This window comes from Vidua chalybeata, chromosome 5 (assembly GCF_026979565.1).
Source record: "Vidua chalybeata isolate OUT-0048 chromosome 5, bVidCha1 merged haplotype, whole genome shotgun sequence".
Taxonomy (NCBI): Eukaryota; Metazoa; Chordata; class Aves; order Passeriformes; family Viduidae; genus Vidua; species Vidua chalybeata.
The window spans coordinates 38,444,101-38,465,998 of record NC_071534.1 but is presented as its reverse complement, the minus strand read 5'-3'; the positions used below and the strand labels follow the sequence as shown (position 1 = coordinate 38,465,998).

General features: G+C 38.4%; 1 protein-coding gene across 5 annotated transcripts; it reads right to left on the bottom strand.

Annotated features, from left to right (window-relative positions):
• Positions 1–195: 195 nt before the first annotated feature.
• MDM1 (Mdm1 nuclear protein) lies at positions 196–21,674 on the bottom strand. Of its 5 annotated transcripts, none has more exons than XM_053942176.1 (15): positions 21,071–21,674; positions 20,000–20,105; positions 18,501–18,853; positions 17,963–18,079; positions 16,052–16,195; positions 14,327–14,460; positions 12,094–12,193; positions 9,247–9,285; positions 8,706–8,881; positions 8,043–8,324; positions 6,234–6,376; positions 6,013–6,113; positions 4,853–5,093; positions 3,717–3,785; positions 196–1,508 (listed from the first exon to the last, which is right to left on the bottom strand). In XM_053942176.1, exons 1-15 carry the CDS (start codon positions 21,248–21,250, stop codon positions 1,402–1,404), a joined length of 2,292 nt encoding a protein of 763 aa, XP_053798151.1. In that variant the 5' UTR covers positions 21,251–21,674; the 3' UTR covers positions 196–1,401. The 5 variants fall into 5 exon arrangements, with proteins under 5 accessions (XP_053798151.1, XP_053798154.1, XP_053798153.1 ...); XM_053942179.1 differs by lacking the exon at positions 21,071–21,674 and adding an exon at positions 20,610–20,686; XM_053942178.1 differs by lacking the exon at positions 3,717–3,785.
• Positions 21,675–21,898: the final 224 nt, after the last annotated feature.

Here is a 21,898-nt window from a genome sequence, read left to right as displayed (position 1 = left end):
AATACCTGTAGCCACTTGTGATTTCTAGTGTCAACATACCTAGCTTCAATAAATTACTCTTTCTGAAGATCAGCTCTGAGTAACATCTTGTCTTTCTTAAGTCCACAGATATTCAAGCTGAACAGGTGAAACAGAGAACTAAACAGAGAAATGCCAATGTAATAGGCTCTGCCAACATATCCAGTGTAACTTAAATAGAAACAAAGCAAACAACAGTTTTTATTTTCAGTAATATGCATACATAATTACATACAAAATCAAAATGCAATCAAGTGTGTACGAATTTCAAATTGTTCTTGTACAAAATTTTCAAATTAGGTTGTATTAAAACCTGAAGCCAAACTGAGAACTAAACTGCTTGCTAGCCACCTATTTCCTCTACTTCATTTTAACTTGTCTGCATCACTTGGAAAGATAAAATGAGCTGTCAGCATAAATCACAAACACTTTTCACTGTAACAATCATAATGCTATCAGTCTCTCCAAAACAGGAAACTCAGATAAGAGGTAATTAAAATATAAAAGTCAAGAAAAAAATCATTCGAGTTTACTTAGAAAGATCACTAGTCCTAAATACCTGAGTTTGAAGTGGAGCTGGGGAACACCACTGGTTAAGGTGGCTGAATTCGCTTTTTCTAGAGAAGATGAAATTAACACTAACACGTGTCTTAGTCTACAAGACAAGCATTCATATCAACATAGCTGACAAGCTGCAGTACTGTACACTCTGAACTCTGACAGTCATCCTGGCCAAAAACCTGTGGACAATGAACAAACCATAATGTTTCGCTTTTCTTAAACTCCTGTTTGTTCTACAGTTAATGACACTCTATGTTAGTGTCATTAAGACATTCGAATTTTTTGGTAAAAGGTTAAAAGCAGTAAGTAGTAAATGTAGTAACTCTTTGTTACAGCACTGTGTTATGCTAACAATTCATACAGTAACATAAACACATATACCATAGCTGCCCTTAAGATAACTTGATAAAATAAAGCAACTGAGATATTTGGTGAACAATAGTGTTGCCCCCAAATACTGTTCCAGATCATACTGCACAACTGCAGAATACCTTGAAAAGTCACACACAGGTTCCATAAAAAAAAATATCTCAGTGTCAAAAGGTGGCACAGCACTGTAAAAAAAGTAAAGCCTTACAAGGCTGTTGTAACATAGTGGAGTAAGACCTAACTCTCAGACATAAAGAACATTAATTTTCAACATCATCAGTTTCAATACTTAACTTTCAATTGGGATGGCAAGTCCTAAAACTTGGGCCTTATCAATGGTAAGTGAAAAGATGCTGTGTGAAACCTACAATCACAATTTTTTAAAATGTACACTACAAGCTATACAAAATACATCATTTTACAGAATAGTTTCTGTACAACAGGAAGGAGAGACTATGCCTTGCCCCAGAATTCCTTCCTCTTCTGAGCTCGTTCCAGTATCTGAGACGCAAGAGAACTAGATGCTGCCGAGCGAGCAGAAATCTCAGAAAACCTGTCATCTGTGGGGAAAGCAAGAAGGGAAAACGTAAATAGGAAGATTAAACATACATATTCAAATACAGCTGACATTTTTTGAATATTTTTATGCCCTCTTTCACAATGGATGCTAAAACAGTACCACAGTACACTTCGATTCAATTACTTAGCAACTGACATGCTGGAGAAGAACCTCACAAGGAAGCCTCTAGTATGTCAGGTAAGTTTAAGAGAGTTACGTGCCCATCTCTCGCAAAACTCCAGAATGAAACCCCTGTGTTCACCTGGGAAATGCCCAATTCTCCAAGTCACCTTGATCTTTACTCTCCTGTGTCAGAAGACCTCAGGCATTGTTGCTCTGCCACTGAAATCTATATAGATTAGACTCCGGTAAGGACATATTCTTGAAAGCAACCCACTGCTTCAAGCAAAGCAGACAACCTTAGAATAATATGACTCAGAAACCATGTTGCCAAGAGGAGACCTTCTGTGCCAAATCCAGCTAGTGTGCCAAAAGCTGCTAAAAGGAACGTGTCCTCTGAAGAAAACAGAAGTTTACCACAAAAACAAGAAGAAGCAGGCTTCAGAAATATACTTTTGAAGGGTCTTCCTTTTGAATACAGGGTCCATTTCACACACAGTAAAACTCCTGAAACTAATCAGTCTTGATGTTGCTTGCCTGATAAAGCACATTATAATTCTTCAACAGCATTATTAAAATGTTGCTACAGGTCTGTCAAGATGCTCTCTATGAAAAATGACCTTAATTACATGCATTCTCCTGCAATGGATTAGAAAGAACTGTATCACTAGCTACCAGAGTCCTCACCAACAAAAAAAAAAAAACAGGAAAAAATTCCTCAATCCAAACAGCACCAGTATTCTGTCAGTGTCTGAATTAACTTTTTAGCAGAGCTTCTAAATTCTTAAAATACAGAGATCCTAATAACCTGTAACAGGATCACACACACTCTGTATAATAACTATATCCCCACGTACAAGAAAACTGAACTGCACTTCTGCAAACCGACATGTCACTTGAATAACTCCCAGGTTTGTACCTGAACAAATATAGGCATAAAAAATATCTGTGAGCTGGCCCATTTCACCTGTTTCTGCAAGTTCATACATTACCATTCAGCTCACAGGGAAAAATAAAAAAGAAACAGCAGCTACAGCATTTAATCTGTGGGCAGCAATCTGTGTGCTGCAAGCTGCAGAGTACTACAGGATTTTGCATGTTTTATGCAGTTGCACAGAAGCTTGGCTGAGCCATCTGCACCACTCACATATTTTGCAGCCAACTGCAATGAGTAAAACAGAGAATCAGCCTGAACCTTGGTTAAAACCCAAGGAGAAAGAAGCGCCAAGGGGTACAAAAATAAGCTTTTGGTGGTATAACTATAAATAAACTGCAATCAGATTCAGATATAAACCTGCTCTGCCATACTCTGAGTTGAACCAAACACAGGTGATTGCAACTAGCACAGCACCACACCAGGCTCAACCTCAGACACCACACTAAGAAGAAGCATATGACAGATACAGTGCCTTTGGTTGACTCATGCTACTGAAAGAGTTTATTTGTGTCTGCCCACAAAAAGGCCAAGAAGATGCAGCTGTGCAATGGCTGCTCTCGTAGATTAACTTTAAAATAAACATTAAAAAAAAAGCCCGAAACAGTAATCAGAATAGGAGCATGCCATAAACACCCCTAACACACTGAGCAGAGGACAAGTGGGAAAATTAAAGTCAGAGGGATCATTTTATGTTGCATATCTGGGGCTAAAGTCTCACATGTAAAACCTTTATCCTGAAGTTTGTGGTACCTTTAAAGTTGCAACCAAAGTTACTCCAGCTGCAATTTGGGCTGTGTTGCAGCTTCCTTTGGTTGCTATCAACACAAAGGCTTAAAAATGTGTGGGCAGGAAACAATTTAAGGTATGGAACCAACCAACCTAGGGTAACCATATTGAGAGCCACAATGGTCTGTTAATTTTCAGCCACATTTAATGGTTTATTCATATTACCCTAAACCTTCATATTCCTACTTCAGATTACTAGGTTGAACATATTCAAATTATTTTGATAAAAATACGCTGTAGCTATTCAGGGAAACACATAAACCAGTATTACTTACTGCATTTAGAAACATCTCACATTCATGCAAAAGTTAAAATTTATTTAGGCTACATACATGATTTACAGTAATACTCTGGGACAAGAAATACCTTCATCATTACAGTTTCTTTTCTGAAGGGGCAATTGGAAAGTTCTCACTTTTGGATTGCCAAGATTCCCTAGGACAAAAAGTCAAAAGGCACAGTTTTGAATAATTTCAAAACAGACCAAGGATAATATTTCATTTTAGAACATCTAAAAATGTTGTAACATTATTTCCAAAACAAGAGTCTTATAAATAGTACACATGAAAATTCTACCAGACTCTTTTACCCTAAGATGAGGTAAAAGAATCTTGCTCCTCTGCTTTCTTCTCAAGATACTATTCTTTGGTACATGCTACAAGTCACTTTATGAACTGCACTCAAGGTGCAGAACTAGAAACCAGCACAAATTCTAACCTTTCTGAGGAAATTCTCTGCATTTCACCTTCCCGCTTAATTTGACAACTGCTTGTTCTGTTCTAGAATGGAAATACTACTTTTTAGCTAATCTCCTCTAATCAAAGGACCAAGAACTGTGGGACCTGAAGCGGCTATGGAAAATCTTACTGAAATAGAGACTAAGGGGACAGGAAGTCTTTATCAAATTTACATCCCCAGTACCCTTAAAAATTGTTGAAAACTTTTGAAATGCTTCAGTACAAAATCCGTCCTCAGCCAAGAAAATGTTTTCCTCAATATCCAATAAACCTTCTAGAGACAGTTTTCTAGTTTCCTTATCCTGCAGAAATAATTTTAAGGAGCTTACCTCTCAGAAATCCACAACTCTTTCAAAATAATACTACATCAAAAAGGTCCCACTTACACACTGTAGTTGTCAACTGCAGCTGGAAGAGTGTCACACCATCCAGGTTGCAGCTTAAATATTAAAATTTAGAGCTGTTCATGCTAAACCAAATTATTCTCATTAGTAGTATTTATTGGAATTAATAAAGCAAAATCAGTCAACAAACTGATCACTGTAATACAGTGATATCAGCGGAATCTGAAACTAAGGTGGATGTTGTGCACATTTCCTCAGCAAGACTAACCAGCCATATAGTTTAAAAGCTTTTGTTTATAAACAGCACATTCTTTGTAGATACTGTAAGGCGGCAAGCTCAGCACCTCTTGGCCTGAGCACTGCATTGTAGGTAGTCATTTATACTCCGCATCACTCTAACACAGTAATAAACAAAACCCACCATTATGCTGGAATTCTGGATCCTTAAGAGTCCCTTGAATACGATGAGAGGGACTCCAGCAAGGCATAGAGCGGCTTTTTGATGACTTTGACTGCTCTTGATGGGTGGAAGCAAGAGGAACTTGTTCATCAGCAACCCTGTTAGGAGGCCACTGATCCTGCCTAAGTGGCAGAGGATCCACAGTTCCCAGCCCAGCAGGTGCAGAGTTAAAGAGTGAAGTGGCTTCCATTTTCACATCAGGCTACAAACATAATAGAAAGAAAAAAAGGAAGGATCAAAAAAAGCACAAAACCACAACATCTCATATACAGCCTCCAAGTACAGACCCTCGCATATGCAGCAAATGTTGACTTTACACTGTTATACTTCTCATGCAAGTACTAGAAGAAAAAGTTTTCCAAGCTTGTGAGTGCAAAGAAAATCTGCTCCTAATAAAAAGTATTTAACATGGACTGAAAGTAATCTAATCAGGTCAAACCAAGAGCTTATTTTCTAAAACTGTGATTTTTTAGATTTTATAACAGCATAACCAACTTCTCATGCAATTGTCTGCTTCTGTTACAGAACTTACTACAGAGGATGTCTGCAGTTAAATGGAGCTCTCTTTGTAGAACATGGCGCAAGCAGAACTTGACAAGAAACTATCAAAATTTTGAGGATAACAACTCCCAGATGTTTCTATTTTTCTTTTAGTAACTACCAAAGCTGCAAAGTAGAAGCAGCACAAAAGTAAAGGAAAGGAAAAGTTAAACTATTATGGCACATTAACCTACCTTTTAAATAAGCACCCAGCCTCTCCCTCTTGAATTTCTTCCAGCTCAAGCAATCTGGAGTTGTGCCCTATATCAATGGCTACAATAACATTAAGGGGAAATTCTAAAGGCAACCTTTTTATTTTTCTGTAAATGGATCCTGTGCATTTAGCCAAAGAAGCCAAACTGAAACACATCTAATCTCACTCCAGTCGTCTCAACTCCTTTGACACCCCAAAAAAACCTAAGTATTCAGACGTGGCTTTTTTAGTCACAGATACTGACAATTTTAAGACAGCAACTAAAAACTCAAGAAAGAGATTTCTTAAATAAATTGTTCATTATTACTTAAAAAGAACATTCCTAAAATTCATAATGGTAAGTCTGTTTTTTGTTTTTCTTCCTCACCTGGAAGGACCTTTTTTTTGTAGGGTTTGTTGCTAAGTTTTGCTTTCTCTGAGGTGAAGATGAAGACTTGAATTTAGAAGCAGACGCTAAAACAGTGCCTCCTATTGTATTGGAAAAAATGAAAAATGCCTTATTACATTAAATAACCTAATAAATTAATTCAATTATGTATTTTTTCTTTAGTTCTTGAAATACTGCTTTGCATTTGCAAGTCTTTTTACCAACAGGTGCAGTAGAGCAATCATGAGTCCTTGGGGTTCCTGCAAGAGATCTCAGCTTCAGAGTAGTGTGCCTGCTGCCTCTCCTTGAGGATACAGAAGAATCTGACACAGCTGCAGAAGTGTTCAATACTAAGGCATTCTCACTGAAAAAAATGAGTAATGATTAAAGGATTAGCTAAGGACGGACTCAGGAGTCTTGCACTCAAGCTTTGTTTCCAATCCATTCCTACAATGAAGCCTAAGGCAAGATAGTTAAGGCCTTAGCATCTCAACAGCCTGTAGCTAATACATTTGTTTGCCAAGGGGAGTCCTGGATTCCAGCCCTTAAGCCTCAATTTCTGTATTTTGAACAGTCTCAAGCTATAAATCCAGGCTCCCTTTGTCCTGAAAAACCCTGAGCATACTGCTGCACAATACAGAGGCTCAACAAGAGAGCTGGAAAACTTTGAACCCAGAAAAACTTTGAACGTGGTTGCTGCCTTAGAGGTGGGAGTGTGGGGTTGACATTCTTCAGTCAATGGAGTAGAAACGAAGCCAAATAACCCAAATTTCTGTAACTCTAGTTTATTAAATGTACATCATAATATGATGTAAATATATATATAAATATATCTTACATTATATAGGTATATATAATATACAACAGCACTACCACTACAGTCCTCTGCCTCAAGGTGCATTTCAAAACGAGGTGGCAGCATATCCACAATGTGGAGAAATCTGATTCTATCAGTTCGTGAAAGACACATCTAGGCAAAGAATTCCTCATTTCTAGCTCTCAAGAAGGTGTAACATGTAAGCATTAAGCTGCTCTGCATAGCTGAGTCCAGTGCACATCCCAGAACACACAGAAACCCACTGCAAGATGACAGAAAATTGACAATGTCTATCAGAGACATCTCTGGAACTAGACTACCTCTAGAATTAAACAGAAACTTAGAAAGATTTCTAGATGATGGTTTTGAAAGCCAGCATTTAATATTTGTTCAAGTCTAACATCTCAGTATTTTTCTTTTGTTTGAATACATGGTACTATTCCATATGGAGACAATTACAATTTCTTACTTTTCATTAGTGCTGCAACACCAAAGATAAGATGCAATAAGGAATATAAAATGTATAGCTGACATGGTTACAAGGGTCAAAGCTATTCAGAATTAAATGTCTATCAAACTAAAAAATCATTCTACAAAAAAAGGTATGCAAAACTTACACAGTAAAAAGCCAGAGACTTCTGAAACTAGATACAATTTGGATCTCTTAAATGTCAAATACTATACTATGCACATACTGAGCTGATCTCCCAATATTTGTATACCCCTCCACATTATTCCCACCTGTGCTTAGTAACATAATCACCGGTGGATATTAGTTATTTTTTTCCTCTAAGTCCTTAATCTTTGTCCAGGATTTTTTTTTAAGAAAAATAGATGCCTAAGTATAATATTAGCATGTATCCTGTCCTATCAAATTCTACACTGTCAACTTGAAGTAAATCATGAGCTTTAATTTTCACTAAACTTGGCAGCTGTTCTAAGAGGCCCATACTGCATATTTCATCATTCTGGAGAAAAACATTAGAATCATTCACGAGTCTACAAACTTCTGTCTTGCAAGTTAGAAATCTAGTATTTTTAATGATAGGTCCACTTCTGTTAACCAGCTCAGTGTCTTAAACTTTCTCATACTGTTCAAAACAGAAGTACTACCATATCAATTTACACTTTCTTAAATACAAAAACTATTTAACCTACAAACATGTATATATATATATACATATATATACATCAAAAAACCATTCCGTTTTACCCTTCAGTTTTCTTATCTTCTTTAGCATCCTTTTTTTTTTGTTCTAATTGCTGGGCCATGACTGCAGCCTGTTCATCTGACTTTTCTTCCTCCTTCTCTTCTGTTGAATGTTCATTTTCCCTTTCTTCAGTACCTTCTTGTTCGTCCCAAACTAAACGTCTTTTGACTGGAACAGTTAAAGCATCTGACATGTCTTTCTTTGTGTTGTCCTGATGAGCTTGTTCTCTGGAGTCAGGTTGCTGTAGCACATAAGGGCTTGCTGCAGCCTCTTTTTCAGAAACACTGGGTAAGAAAGATTGTATTATTACAGATTTGCACAATATACATGTGTCTATACAGAACACACTCATCCAGTTCAGTTCTTTGCAAGAAGAACAGCTCAGACATTAAAAACTAGTATGGTTGACATGATGAATGGTTAAATTGCCACTGCAGTTTTATCTGATGCTTAAGCACATCACATTTGCAAACTAGATTTTATGAAGACTCTTTCTATATTACCCTTTCCAAAAATCCAACATAAATTAGGACTGTATTTTCAATTTAAACAGCAAATTAGATTATGAGAAGTGCTCAAAAAACAACTATTTCCATACAAATCTACATGCAGCATTTTGCTCATTTTCAAAGCTGCAGAGTAACAGGGAAGAACGACAATCTTACCCAGCAAGATCTAGTGCTCTGATGTTGTTGCTGATTCCTTCTTCTGAACTGGAAGTTGAGGACACATCCCAAAGACTGTTATTATCAGACAGGATCTGATTGAAATGGTATCGGGAGAAGTGTGTTCCCTCTACTCGTTGCCTATAAGCCTTTGCTCTTTCTCGAAGCTCTCTCACCTACACATCAAGGTTTCATAAGTTTCACAGCTGTTTAAACTTCACTATTAGGCTACTATAAATATTTGCATTAGCTACTGGCAGCTAGAAGAGAAAAGCAAGTCATAATACATAATACAGGGCCAGCCATAGCACAAACATTGCATTGCATGCCACAGTACATGTAAGAAGAGGAAAGCAAATATAATATATTCAGTAAGCGTGTTTGAGCCATGAAGCCAAAGCAAAATTGGCAATTATTCATTCCATAAGCACAAAAACTTATGCAGTAACTAGGAATGAGTTTAGTGCTGGATTCTAGTTTTTCCATCAGCGCTCAAACACAGTGCTCCAAACACTGAAAGAGGAACTTGGATGCAACCAACCTCCATATACCACATGGAATTTAGGTTGTTTTGAGATGCCTAAAGAGAAGAATACAGAGTCATTTTTAAATTTCTTATTTTTGTTCTCAACACTCAAGAGTGGTATTACTATTATCATCTTTGTAACTTTACTTCAGTCTAAGTAAGAAATTAAATACTAAAAACCTGTCAACATAGCTCTATGCTGCCTCCCTGAGATTCAATAAAAAGCTCTCAAACAAGTACAGTCAGCACTGGCATTCCACCAGTTTTTTGCCAAGACTGAGGAAATTAATTTAGCTTTCAAAACATCAACGCTCAAAAATACATTCCCCACTAATTTATGATAAATTCAAATCAACAGATCTATGCGTAGGTGTAATACTGAGTTTGTATGCTGCAAACACTGCAATTGTCTCTAGCTACATAAACATTAGTGAAAAGTTAAGATTAATACAAGAACTCTGGGTGCTACTGTATGCAAGACATAGTACCAAAGTTATTCTTTCTAGGCTATCAGTAACTGCAAGAATGAGATACAAAACTGTTCAGGTGTCAATTTTACTCCAAAACAATAAAAGTGATAACCCCCCTCTTCAAACATTATACACCATCATTTTAACAGTTAAGACCATTTAAACATTTGCTGTCTTGTGTCCTTCACCCAAACACAATTAAAGTGCAGGGAGAAAAAGCAAAACCAATAAGTTTATGTTTAAATTATTAAAAACAATTTTGTGATATCGTGTGAATTCTGACTTACTAAAAAATGGTCCACAGGCAATAAGTATTTTGCCAAAGAGCAGGAAAGTAATACTGACATTTCCTCTACCACATTTTCATAGATTTTCTTTTTTATTCTTCCTTCATGATAGATTTCACATCATTCCTCCTGTAAGGAACAGAGTTAGTGGGCTAAACTCAGCTAATCCCACTAAAGTAAGTGGATGCAGCAGATGGATATCCAGCTAACATCCCATAACTCGACCCACTAAACTTCCAAAGAATAGCCCACTAAAAAGATATGCTTGTCATTTTCAAAGGAGAATTTGAAGTTTGATGTGCAAGCAATTTACTGGATTACTCACTTTAACAAGAAGAATAAAAAATTAATTATGATAGCCAGAACAGAAGGAATGTAAATCCAGAGTAACAGGGTACTGCAGGGGGAGGAAGAATACTGAGTCTCCTGTGAATTGTGAAGAAGTACAAAGGACAACCATTTCCTTCAGCAACTCAGCAGGCAGCATTAACTCAGCAGGACACAGGCCCTAGGGAGTCCTAATGCAATTACGAATTGCCCACATTAATTTTTCAAAAGCATAATTAGAAAAGACTTTTTTTTGTTCAACTGCTGAAAAGCATCCTTAATAATAAATTGCAGAGAAGCAGCCTACAAGTAATCACTATGGCTACGGTCACACCAGGATTCCATTATGGTATCTGCCTGTTTGGACTCAGAACTTCAGAAAGTCTGCTTTGGACAGAAAGTCACCCACATGCCAAGTAGCTTCTTTCTAGTTTCCTGCAATTCCCTTTTCAGCAAGAAAATCTCTGTGGAAAAGTCTGATGCACTCCAAACATATCTCGACAGTGTGGAAAATCCTTGATTTTTCATACGCTCTAATTAAATGCCACATGTAAAGTTTAACATCCATCCTTCACTTGCAGTCTCCTCATTCTTTCACTGTACTGCACTGACTCCTCCCAGCTGACTGTGCCACAAACACATTATATCCCAAGGCCCACCCTTTAGCTGCCTACCAGTCAATTGCTCTTGAAGCTGAGCACTGCTCCTTATTGGTTTGAATGTTTCATGATGCAGCTTCAACAAATTAAAGTATTATATGCCAGAAAAATGACATCATATTTTACAGAAACATTCAGTATACCACTTATGCTGCATGCAATAGTTCATAACATTTTGCAATCTTAGTTACTTAGTTATATGCATATATCAATGCATATAAAAATTAAAATACTGCTTCTTTTCAGCCCTCTAACGTCCTCTTGAGGCTGTTTACAAAGAATGGATTGTCTCATGCATTCATACACAAATTCTGATTATGAATCATCTCATACTTTAATATACTTTAAATATTGAGATCTACTCCTCATTGTGCATTTTGTACGTATTCTGAAATTCTTTCTTTTTGCTAAAAGGAAAATTACTTGCTAGATTAAATCTAGCAAGAAAACACAGAACTGAAGTACCAGACTACTCCTGCAATTCTCCTTATTTTCAAAGAGAACCTGTATTATCAAAACCCATCACCCTAGAACCATTTCCTCCAGTTCTACCTTCCACATCACCATGGTCCAAATTGATGAGGAAACTCACATTTCCAAGTATTTTCCACACACAGGTGCCCCACAAAGGCTCCCTCTATCAGCTGGGGGAAGACTAAGTCAATTCAGTGAAATCAGACTTGCAGAGCTAGCTCTAGCAGTTTCTTCGCACACTATTAATGGTTTTGATTTCCTTGACTAACTCGGGAATCACACTTAATAATGCTAAGAAATGCTGTGATCTTGAAGCTACTCAGCATTTTCACAGTTCTGTCAAATGACTCCATATACAGTATAATATGGATTGCAGCTTCTGAATAAAGTACAAGAAAATACACAGACTGAAACTTACAAGAAAAATTCTCTATTTTATGTTGTGTATGACAGAATTCAGTGGACTGCTTTGAATGGATTCATGCACGGTAAGCTACTGAACTGAGCCTGACCATAAAGCCAACCTAGGTTGATACATATGTTATCCTTTTTGTTTTTATTCACTTGGAATCCCCTATCACTGAGCCCTGTATTTTGAACACTTCTGTGTTACAACTGGGCTTCAGATTTTCTAAGAATACTCACCTGGTTGTGAGCTTTACTCTTAATACGAGACCAAACTCCATCTTTGTAGAAATACTGGGCTGGAGACAAAAATTTTGACCTATATTCAGTGTTCATCTTCCTAAGAAATCAAGAATGAGGAGAAAAAAAAGAGTAAAGTTTGATATCCAGAATACTCTTTAAGAACACTTTTAAAGTTACTCAACAAGCATAAATATACCTGCACCTAAATGCCAGTGAGACACAAAAAACATGCACAGACAACAACTCAAACCAACACAACTAGGAAAGCTGTGAAAAATACTTATTCACAGTTGGCAGTCCTTCAAGTACTTACTCCTACTGTTTTTTCCTTGCAACACTTCCACCAGAAGCTTTTGCTCTGACAGCCAGAACAAAATACACACATCAGCCTCAATTACTTCAATGCAAAGTGTGGGACCTTGATTTAAGTCACTGATGAAGGTACATTTAAGTAAAAATGCTCGGTTTGGCATTAATGTGTCTGAGACATTTCCTTCTATGAACTCCATTTTAGATGCACTCTACATATGGGTGGGGTGAGCTGCTGGGGCTAGAAACATCTGACTGCCAGAACACTGGTCAGTATAATTCATCCTAGTGGCTTTGATCTTCAAAAGGCCTCAGTACTTGAAAAGATGGGTTCATGTTTCCCTTCTGCCACACACATACAAACACAGAAAAATTAATAGCATATAACCTATAGCAGGCAGTAAGTAGTACTTCGAGTCCTTAAGCACTGAACTGTGGATGTATCAGCTTAAATCTAAAGATATTTTTGGATTTAATCATGCTTCAGAACATTACCAACCTAATTTTTACATATTTTTATATATTCAGCACAGGGTGGAAAAGCCCTATTTTTCAATCCTTCTTCAGAAATAGGTCATAAAAGACTGAAGTCAGAGAATAAAATGAACCTTGTAAACAATATGAAGGTCGAAAAACCCTTTATATTCAAAATTTCTCTCAGTATGTCCTTTTCTTTAAAACTGAGAGAAATCCTTCACTTTTGGTTGCAAAACCAATGGGTTAGCACAAGAAACACAATACTGCTGAACCTGAATCCCAGTCATTCTGCAAAAAGCAAAAGCAGGCCATGCATTGCAACACAGCTCGCATACAAGTAACAATCCTGTCTGCATATTGAGAACTTGCACATTTTTACAGCTATTTGCCCAGTGACTTTTAAGAGAATTTTGTCTTGTGCTACTACACTGAAGGCATAAGAGGCAGAAATTTGCCCTTATATGAAAAGAGACGCAGCAAATGATCAAGAATTTTGCACATTACTCACTGCAAAACTGAGTCAAACTACTGCAAAAAGTATGAAAACCAAGTAGTCAAAGGTTTTAGCTATACTGTATCTACTCACTTTTCTATAAACCAATTTCATTTCATAGAATTTTGGGTGATCATTTTGTAATCAACTCCCAATATCCACCAGCATTTAAGCAGGTAAGTCTTCCCTCCCATCTTCAATTTAATGCCTTAACACTGCTACAAGGAATGAAAGCAATTGCTGGGCATACATTAAGCAGAAACACAGGAGAGATGGAATAATCTATGCATTTGAAATGTCTACTTCCTGGCTTTTATTGTTCTTGACATATCTCAGATGTATATGAAATGGAAATACGAGTTCAATTCTTGCAATGTAGGCATGTGGCAGAAATAAAAAGATACTTTGATAGCACTCAATAACATACAATTTCACCTCATTTCTATGCTTGCCAGATTACTCTAACCAGGACAGATTTCTTTCCTTTACCTTGTGTGTTTGCTTTTGTTACTCAGGCACACAAAGCTTTACAGATCAGAATAAGCAGACATCAAGTAAAATCAACACAGTTTTAAGGTGTGGAGTGGGCACAGTAGATAAAGTAGTTTGAAAGGTGACTACAACTTCCAAAGCACCAGTGGAAAGTTTAGCAGCAGCACTGCACTGATTCTATTTCATTCATGTTGTATTCATTACTACTACTGTTACTGAATCACAAGGTTCAACTGAATGGGAGTGTTTACAAAGCTTCCACTTCCACTGCCCAGAGGAGAGGATGGAAATAAACATCAGGTTTAGATATACCCACAAGCAGCTCAATCTCAGCACTGCAAGGAGCATTTGCCCCTGCAACTGCAGCACGGTGTGGTTAAAGGTCCGCAGTCCATCATCCTAAATACTGGGCTGCTGTACGCCTACCCACTAGTCTAGGTTTTCCTATTTTATACATACCCACGACTTGTATGTAAAGTGAGGGGCTTTGGACTGATATGTTGCTTATTATTTTGTTTAGGATGTTTCTGTTCTGATTTCCCTTGTTTTGTTGCATCTTCTGCTGGTTTTTGAAACGGTTCTTCCCTCTTACTCTAAGGCAAAGATAATTTTAAAAATACCACATTAGCTAACAATCTGAAAACCCTCTTATTTCTTTTGACATCAAGAACTTGCAAACAGTTAATTTTCTTGTTAGCTATTTTGAATATTTAATACAAAATACTTAATATTTTGAATATTTAATACAATATACCACATTCTTTTGCTAACATAAACTAGCAAAATGCCAAAGTTAAGACTGAGTGCAACACTCTAGCTAGATGATCTATTGTGACCACTTTACAGAACTAATTCCACATGAAACACAGATATAAAATATGATAGCTACACATTCTAACCCGAGTCCAAAAGGCAAATTTTAAAATATTTATTTTGTTTTATATATATATAAATGTTGAGATTGATTTGTTTGGGTTTTGCACCAAAGATTTTTTTCCTGATTATTTCATTATTTCAGAAATGCAATGCGTAACTTCTGATTCTGCTAGAGATCTTCAAAGATATTGTTCAAATTCAACGTAAAAAAATAAAAAAGCCCACCAAAATCCCCCAGAACTTTTTCAAGATACTCATCAGAGATGAGGTATTGGTATAAACAACAAGTTTTTAGGCATTTTCACAAAAATTCCCTTCTCATGACTCCTCTTACTTCATTTCTTAGCTGTTCTTGAAAAATGACCTGAAATTCCAGTATTAAAACTAAATAAATGCTTCCTGAAAGCTTCAGGCTTTTCGAGCTTTTTTCATATCTACTACGAGGCAAAAGGGGACATAAAATTTCTCATCCCCAGGTGGGATATTAAAAACTGGGCAGATCTGAGTTTTAAATGATAAAATCTCCAAGCCAACAATCCCCTCAGAAGTATCAATGGCTTAGTTTAAGCCAAGGCACTGCATGTTAAGTACACCTTTAGCTCATCAGTGGTCCTAATGAACACCTTGTCTCACAACGGCACTTTCTGTTCCACCAGCAACAGAGATGGGTGGTGAGGAGACCCCAGATTAACTGGGGGCACCACACAGCTGGTACAACCCAGGCCAGAAGATTCCCAAAAAAACAGAATGACAGCTTTTTGGAACAGGTCATAAGGCAGCTGACTCAGAAAGGCAAAAAAAAGGAAGATGTATGCCCAGTGGAAGCAAAGTCAGGTGACATGAAAAGAATACAGAGATACTGCCTGCCACTGTGGGGAGAAAATTCACTATCTCTGATTTACGACATTCAAAAAGTTCCAGACCTCCCATCTAGCCCTACTGCACACCAAGACACAACACTGGTACCAGAGTATAAATTAAAGATTTAGATTACAGAAACTATCCTAATTACTAAAAAAAAAGCATCAATTGGGAACAACAGCAAAAAAATAAAATCACTTCAAAACTCAGAAACTTAAAACGTTAAACTGAAAAAAATGCTCTACAGAGGACCCACTACAGAGCCCCTAAAAGAGCAGAGCTGTACAGAATTATTTTCCATCTTTTACAGTAAAACCACTACTGAATCCAGTGTCATTAGCAACACTAATAATTTCAGCCTAAACCCACCCCCATACAGAATAGATCAAAACTGCAGAACTACTGATAAAGCTTTTCTTTCTGAGAAGTATTTACTTGTTAACACACCAGAAATTCTTTCTCTTCTGTAACACCTCTCTCTTGTGGACTCTTAACGGGAGGAGACCCCTTGGAATTTCTATCATATGCAGTTTCAGAAGTAATGGCAGGAGGTTTAACTGGAGGTATAGATTTCTTTGTGTTGCAAATCAGCTACATGGGAGGAAGAAAACAAAACAGAGAAAAGAAGTGTGATTTGTTTACCTTAAGGCTAAATTTTCAAAATCTGTTAACTTATTCACACAAATACACTCACATATGAGCAGAGAGAGAGTCACCTGTACAAATACAGCATGTGTAGACTAATGAACTTCTAGGAGAAATTGAAGAGAAATTTAAATACATTTAAAAGTGACCAAGTCAGACACAGTTAAACCTGTGATGAAACACTCTTCTTACTAAAATTTACTATCGGAGGTTTTGTTTGTTTGTTTAGTTTATTTTTTGTTCACCTTCAGAGCTGTATGTAGGATCATGTTTTTATTAAAGGCATGACATAAAACTTCCATATGAGTCCTCAGTACATGTCCTTCTCATAAGTAATAGAAAACTGCAAGGAGTTTTAGAGGTGGATGCTTAGAGCTTGGGCAAATTAAAATCCAATCCTTTTCAACTACCACAGTATTATAAATCCAGGTAGAGAATTTGCCTAATATGTGGTCATGGGATTCCAAATTTCACAACCTTGCCATATTTGAGAAGCGTGCATTTTCCATAGATTTGCTATGAGAATTTAGGTCTGAATTATAACCTAACTTGGATAACTTTGATATTTTCACAGAATCAATTCAAGGGAAATGGATTGTCAGTATTGAGGTATATTTACAATCACATCATATTCTCAGTGAACAATAAAAATTTGTTAATATGTATAATTTTATCATTAAATTTTCCCTAGGTTCTACTTATCCACAGATGTGTAATGCCTACAGACTTATTCTCACTGCTTCTTCTTCTTCTTCTGTGTAAGCTGTAAAAAAAAAAAGTCTTCTTCTGAAAAAAGCACAGTGCTTACAAGCATTAATAATGAAATTATCAAACTGATTGCACACATAATTAAATGGAATTCTCTTTGACTTTTTCCATAAGGTGACTTCCTGGAAACTGCCTCTTCCTCAAAAGGTCCTTTGACTTCTCTATATCATGTATTTCAGTAAGTTTTCATTGGATAACGGGCTGCTGGGAAACATATCCTGCAGTAAATCTATCTGCTTGGTACTCCAACAGAAAAAGACAGGATAGGATTATCTTAGTTATCAACATTTATTGCCTCTGAAAGACTTTACTGAAGAAAGAGAAAACAAATGCAGAAGTGCCTGCTTTACACTGTAGAATGACCAAAAGACTGAGTCTCCTAAGTCCTGATCCCAGTAACAGTTAATTGAAAACAAAAAGCAGTCTCACACTCAGTTACTCTATGTGGTCTCACCAGAAAAAGCAGCATTCTCAACCCTACAAAGCTCAAAAGCTCATGAGATGCATTAAAATGTCACAAGAGTATCTTAAAATCAGAAAACTCCACTTTTAACTATAAGCTGCTCTCACGAAAGAATAAAACACTAGAGAGACACACTTTAGGGCTTAGAAGTGTAGGTGCACAGAGACGGAGACTGAGAATAAGAAACTGGTGCAACACAGATAAATTAATGCAAACAGAAGAACAGAACCCTGTTAGAAAGAACAAAATATAAGGCCTAAGGAGAACAAATACTTAGGCCTAACCACAATAAAGAATCACATGGAAACAAATCCAATTATGCTACACTTTTGTATAGTGAGAGAGAAAAAAAAAAAAAGTAACAACATTAAAGTTCGTCGATCTCCACCAAAAGAGCAAAAAAAGGAAATCTTTTTGAAAGGAAAACTTTGCTGATACGTAAAAGAAAGTATTAATTTGCTTTTTGGATTCTATAATGTTACCTGTTCAGCTGCAAGTATTGGTGACTTTTCATGAGGACTCTTCCAGACAAACTGGCTTTGATATTCAGAATTTCTGGGGATATTTACATCTGCTTTCCTCTGAAAGGCTCTGTGAAACTGACAATGGAAAAAAAAAAGAAAAAAAATATGATCGTTCCCTTTCCTGCATATTTTGCAACTTAAACATCTTTCAATACACACTTTCAAAACAACGGTTTGGGTTTTGGTTTCAAGAACAAAATGAATGAAAAGTACATTTTCTCATTATAGTCAACTATCCCAAAAATCTATATATTATTGGCTAAATCCTTGTTTAATTGAAATCAGCAGTGATGACACATTCCAAAGATGCAAATGAAGAGCAAATTCTACTGAATTAAGAAATCTACAATTCTCCCAACAAAGAAGCTACAAGAGTATCAAAATACAAAACCAAGGAAAGAGAGAAACAGTTGGACGAGAGAGTCTGAGCATGGGTATGAAATTACTGTTAGTAATTTTTAGACTGGTCAATTAAAAAAAAAAACTATTCCCTTACCCCATTACCCATTTTTTCTGATTCCTTTTTTGGAGATGAAAATGCTTCATTTTGATTTGGTGGAGCTTCTGAGGGTGATTTCTTCATGTTGTTCTCTGCAAGGGCAAGAGTTATTTCACCACCAGAATCTACCACATGTGACTGAACTTTGGAGGGGAGTCTGGGTCCTTCTGGTGTTTCAAGTCTTTCCTGATTTCCATTATCGTTGTTGTGGTCAGTGTGCAACTCTGCAGCTTCAGTCTCCAGCGGGTCATTCAAATCACAATCTCCTGTCCATTCAAGGGACTTTGAAATCTGCGGATTATGGTAAGGTACCCTTCTCTTGGAAATGAATTTTGGTTCTCTCGTGATTCCTGAGAAAAAGCCGTATTAGATTTAACAGGAACATTCACTGAAGACATAATATCACTCTATAACAACAATAAACTGAAAGTTTATCACACAACCTATTACTAGAAAGCTTGGAGCAGCGACAGACTATGAAATATGGGCATGGCTGTGAAATTTTGTGTTCTTTCCTACCTGCAAATGACTTTCCTTTCCACTAAACAGACAGGAACATGGTGGTCCAGAACCATGTTGGATTAAACCCTATAAAGCAGAAATGTCCACAGGACAATCCTGTGCAAATTGATTCTGGGAGCTGAACAACAAGAAAACTAACACAGCCAGTGAAAAGAACATGGTTAACCCTATTGTCAGTAGTCAGTTCTTAATTACAAGGCCATAATTTAGAACACTTATTATTGTAGGAATAAATGCATTGTACTCTAATTACACAGACTGCAGTTGCAGTGAACTACACCTATTTTTTTTTACCCTGCCTTGTGCCACTACAATAATTACTATTTTTTACTACTCTTTTTCAGAGCACTGCAGTTGTCATGACTCTTTACCTTAACCCTCTTCCTCAGCTCCCTACAGGCCTTTCAATCCAAGTGCTATTTCCTTTTCCTGCTGCTTTCTATTCCCACATTTCCCTGTCATGATAATGTCTACAATCCCTAAATCCTACACTACAGTATCACAAGGTTTTCGCTATAGTGCCTGACCTTCTCTTTCAGTTAGCTGTACCTGTTCGGACCATAACAATTTTACCTTATCAAACTCTGCCCCAAGTTAGTCTCCTCTTAAAAATGGAATTTTATTTACTATTTCCATACATCACAGATAAACCAATCCCACCCTCAACACACCTATATGGGTTAACACTGCACCTGCATTTCATGTTTGGGTCTTAGTTTATGCTGCATGTCAGAAACTCCTTTTTATAAGGTTTATATAAATAGCACTAATTGAAAATAAAGTTTCAGTAGCCAAAAAGAATATGGAGCTCAAAACCACAATCTGTCTAAATGATGACCAAGACTATGGTTTTAATTTAATTTCAAAGTGCACAAACTGTAAACACTACCAGTTCACTGTGGCCATGCACTCATCACAGTGAAGCTTTCCAGGCCTTGGCTGCAACCAAGAGCACAGTTTCCAGGGGCACTTACCAAACTGATCCGACCGAAGTCCTGCCCACAAGGATTTCTGCTGTTGGGATGGGCTACAAAACTCTGGGCTTCTCCATTTGAAGTTTCTCTTGTATTCACTCAGTCCCTACAGCAAACAGAGAGGAGTCGTGTCAGGCCACCGGTGCACATCGTGCTTCATTGCTCCTGCCGGTAACAGATCTCCGAAGGGAGGAAAATCACCAATACGCTGCTGCAGCATGAGCTAAGCTGGCAGGTTGCTCTGCATCTTCCAAACCCACCCCCGTCGGAGAACAAAAGTACTGCTGAGAAAACGTGGAAGCATTTCACGCACCAAAAAATAACGTTAAATTAAAAAAAAAAAAAAAAAAAAAAAAAAAAAAAAAAAAAAAAAAAAAAAAAAACCACCACATGTATCTTATGTCTTCAAGTGAATGGTTTCAAGAACAAACACAGCCTGGACCCGCTGTCACCTGACAGAACGACAGAACTCCTGTCTTTACTGGCCGGTGCCGTAGCGCAGGGGCCTTCCCTTCCCCGCTACCCCAGGACCGGCCACAGCCCCGCTCCTGCCGCCCCCTGCGCCCAGGGCCGTGCCTGGCCCGTGTGGCCCCGCTCCCGTTCGGCTCACCCCGAACCGCACGGGCATGGTGGAGCCGCGGCCAGCGCAGAGCCGGGGCCCGGGCCCCGCCGCCGGCCCGGCCCGGCCCGGCCCGGCCCGGTCCGCCTCCCTCGGCTGGCCGTGCGCCTGCGCGGCGGCCGCCCAGGGCGGGCGGGGAACGCCCGGCCGTGCCGCTTCCTCCCGGCCCTGCCCTGGGGGCCATGTCGGCAGCCGGCGCCGCTCGCAGCGGTGCTGCCGAGGGCTGTTGTCTCCGCGTTGTCCACGCTAAAAGACTGATCCCCGGTAACGGTGCTGTGCGGCCGGCGCTGTGTGTCTGGGGAAGCACAACGGGGAGGCACCCGCTGTAAATGCATCGCAAGGCCTGGGGGATCTTAGGCGCCTTGGTTACAAAAAAATCACGTGTCCGCGCATGCAGCCTTACGTTGCTTCAAAAATAACGTTTCGATAAAGGATAAAAACAAGTTTCTTACCCTTCTGGAGCCTCTGCGACGGCGTGTCAGCTGCCGGTCCGCCTTCGCCACCTCACCCGACCTAACCACCCGGGCAGGAGATCCTAATCCAACTTCTTGTTCAGATCTTCCCTCGGGCGTCGCTTTTCTGACTGCCTTCCCCCTGCTAATCTCCATCCTGACTGGTTTTGACTGTATCATGGTAAAAAGAACGGAGAGGGTGGTTAAAAAAAAAAAATGCAGAGATGGACGTACCGCCCTAGAACGGCCGGGCGATTTGTTTACACTCCCTGTTGCCCGTGGCTGCCGACCCTCCCCGTGTTCGCTGTCACCAGCGCCTGTTCTGGGGAAAGCTGCTGGAGCGAGGGCTTTGTCCCCCTGCCTCTGCAAAGTGCCCAGCCAGGCACGGGAGGAATGTCACTGCCAGACCCACTCACTTGAGCAGAGTTTAGGTCCGCTGGGGCCCTGTATAACTGGTGAGCAGCAATTTGTTACTGTCGATGTGAGACACGGGAGAGCACCGATCTGTAACGAAACGCTTGAGAGCAAAGTAAAATGTTCTGCCATGTGAACAGCAGCGGGGGAGCCGAAGAAAGGTGCTGCACTGATAGTGTTTTCAAGTTTCGCACATCTTTATTCATGAATTTCAAGATCAAGACAACAATTTTGGTATAATTTACTTGCTGATTACACTTGAAACCACTAGGTCCACCATATAAAGTTGTTTGGTTTATTATTACAGTGATTTATTTCGTAATTTTCAATCAGGTCTAGCTCAATACATTTTCTAAAGTAGTGTGCAACAGTTGCTACAGAATGTGAAAAGCCAGCTGGCAAAAATATAGTGTT

What these genes read in the sequence shown, in the direction of transcription:
- MDM1 (XM_053942176.1), bottom strand. Translation starts at nt 21,250, where the DNA reads ATGATACAGTCAAAACCAGTCAGGATGGAGATTAGCAGGGGGAAGGCA. An exon ending in GTCGCAGAGGCTCCAGAAGG is followed by an intron (nt 20,106 to 21,070) that starts GTAAGAAACTTG and finishes TGTTTGCTGTAG; the next exon opens with GGACTGAGTGAATACAAGAG. An exon ending in ACTTTACATACAAGTCGTGG is followed by an intron (nt 12,194 to 14,326) that starts GTATGTATAAAA and finishes TTGATTTCTTAG; the next exon opens with GAAGATGAACACTGAATATA.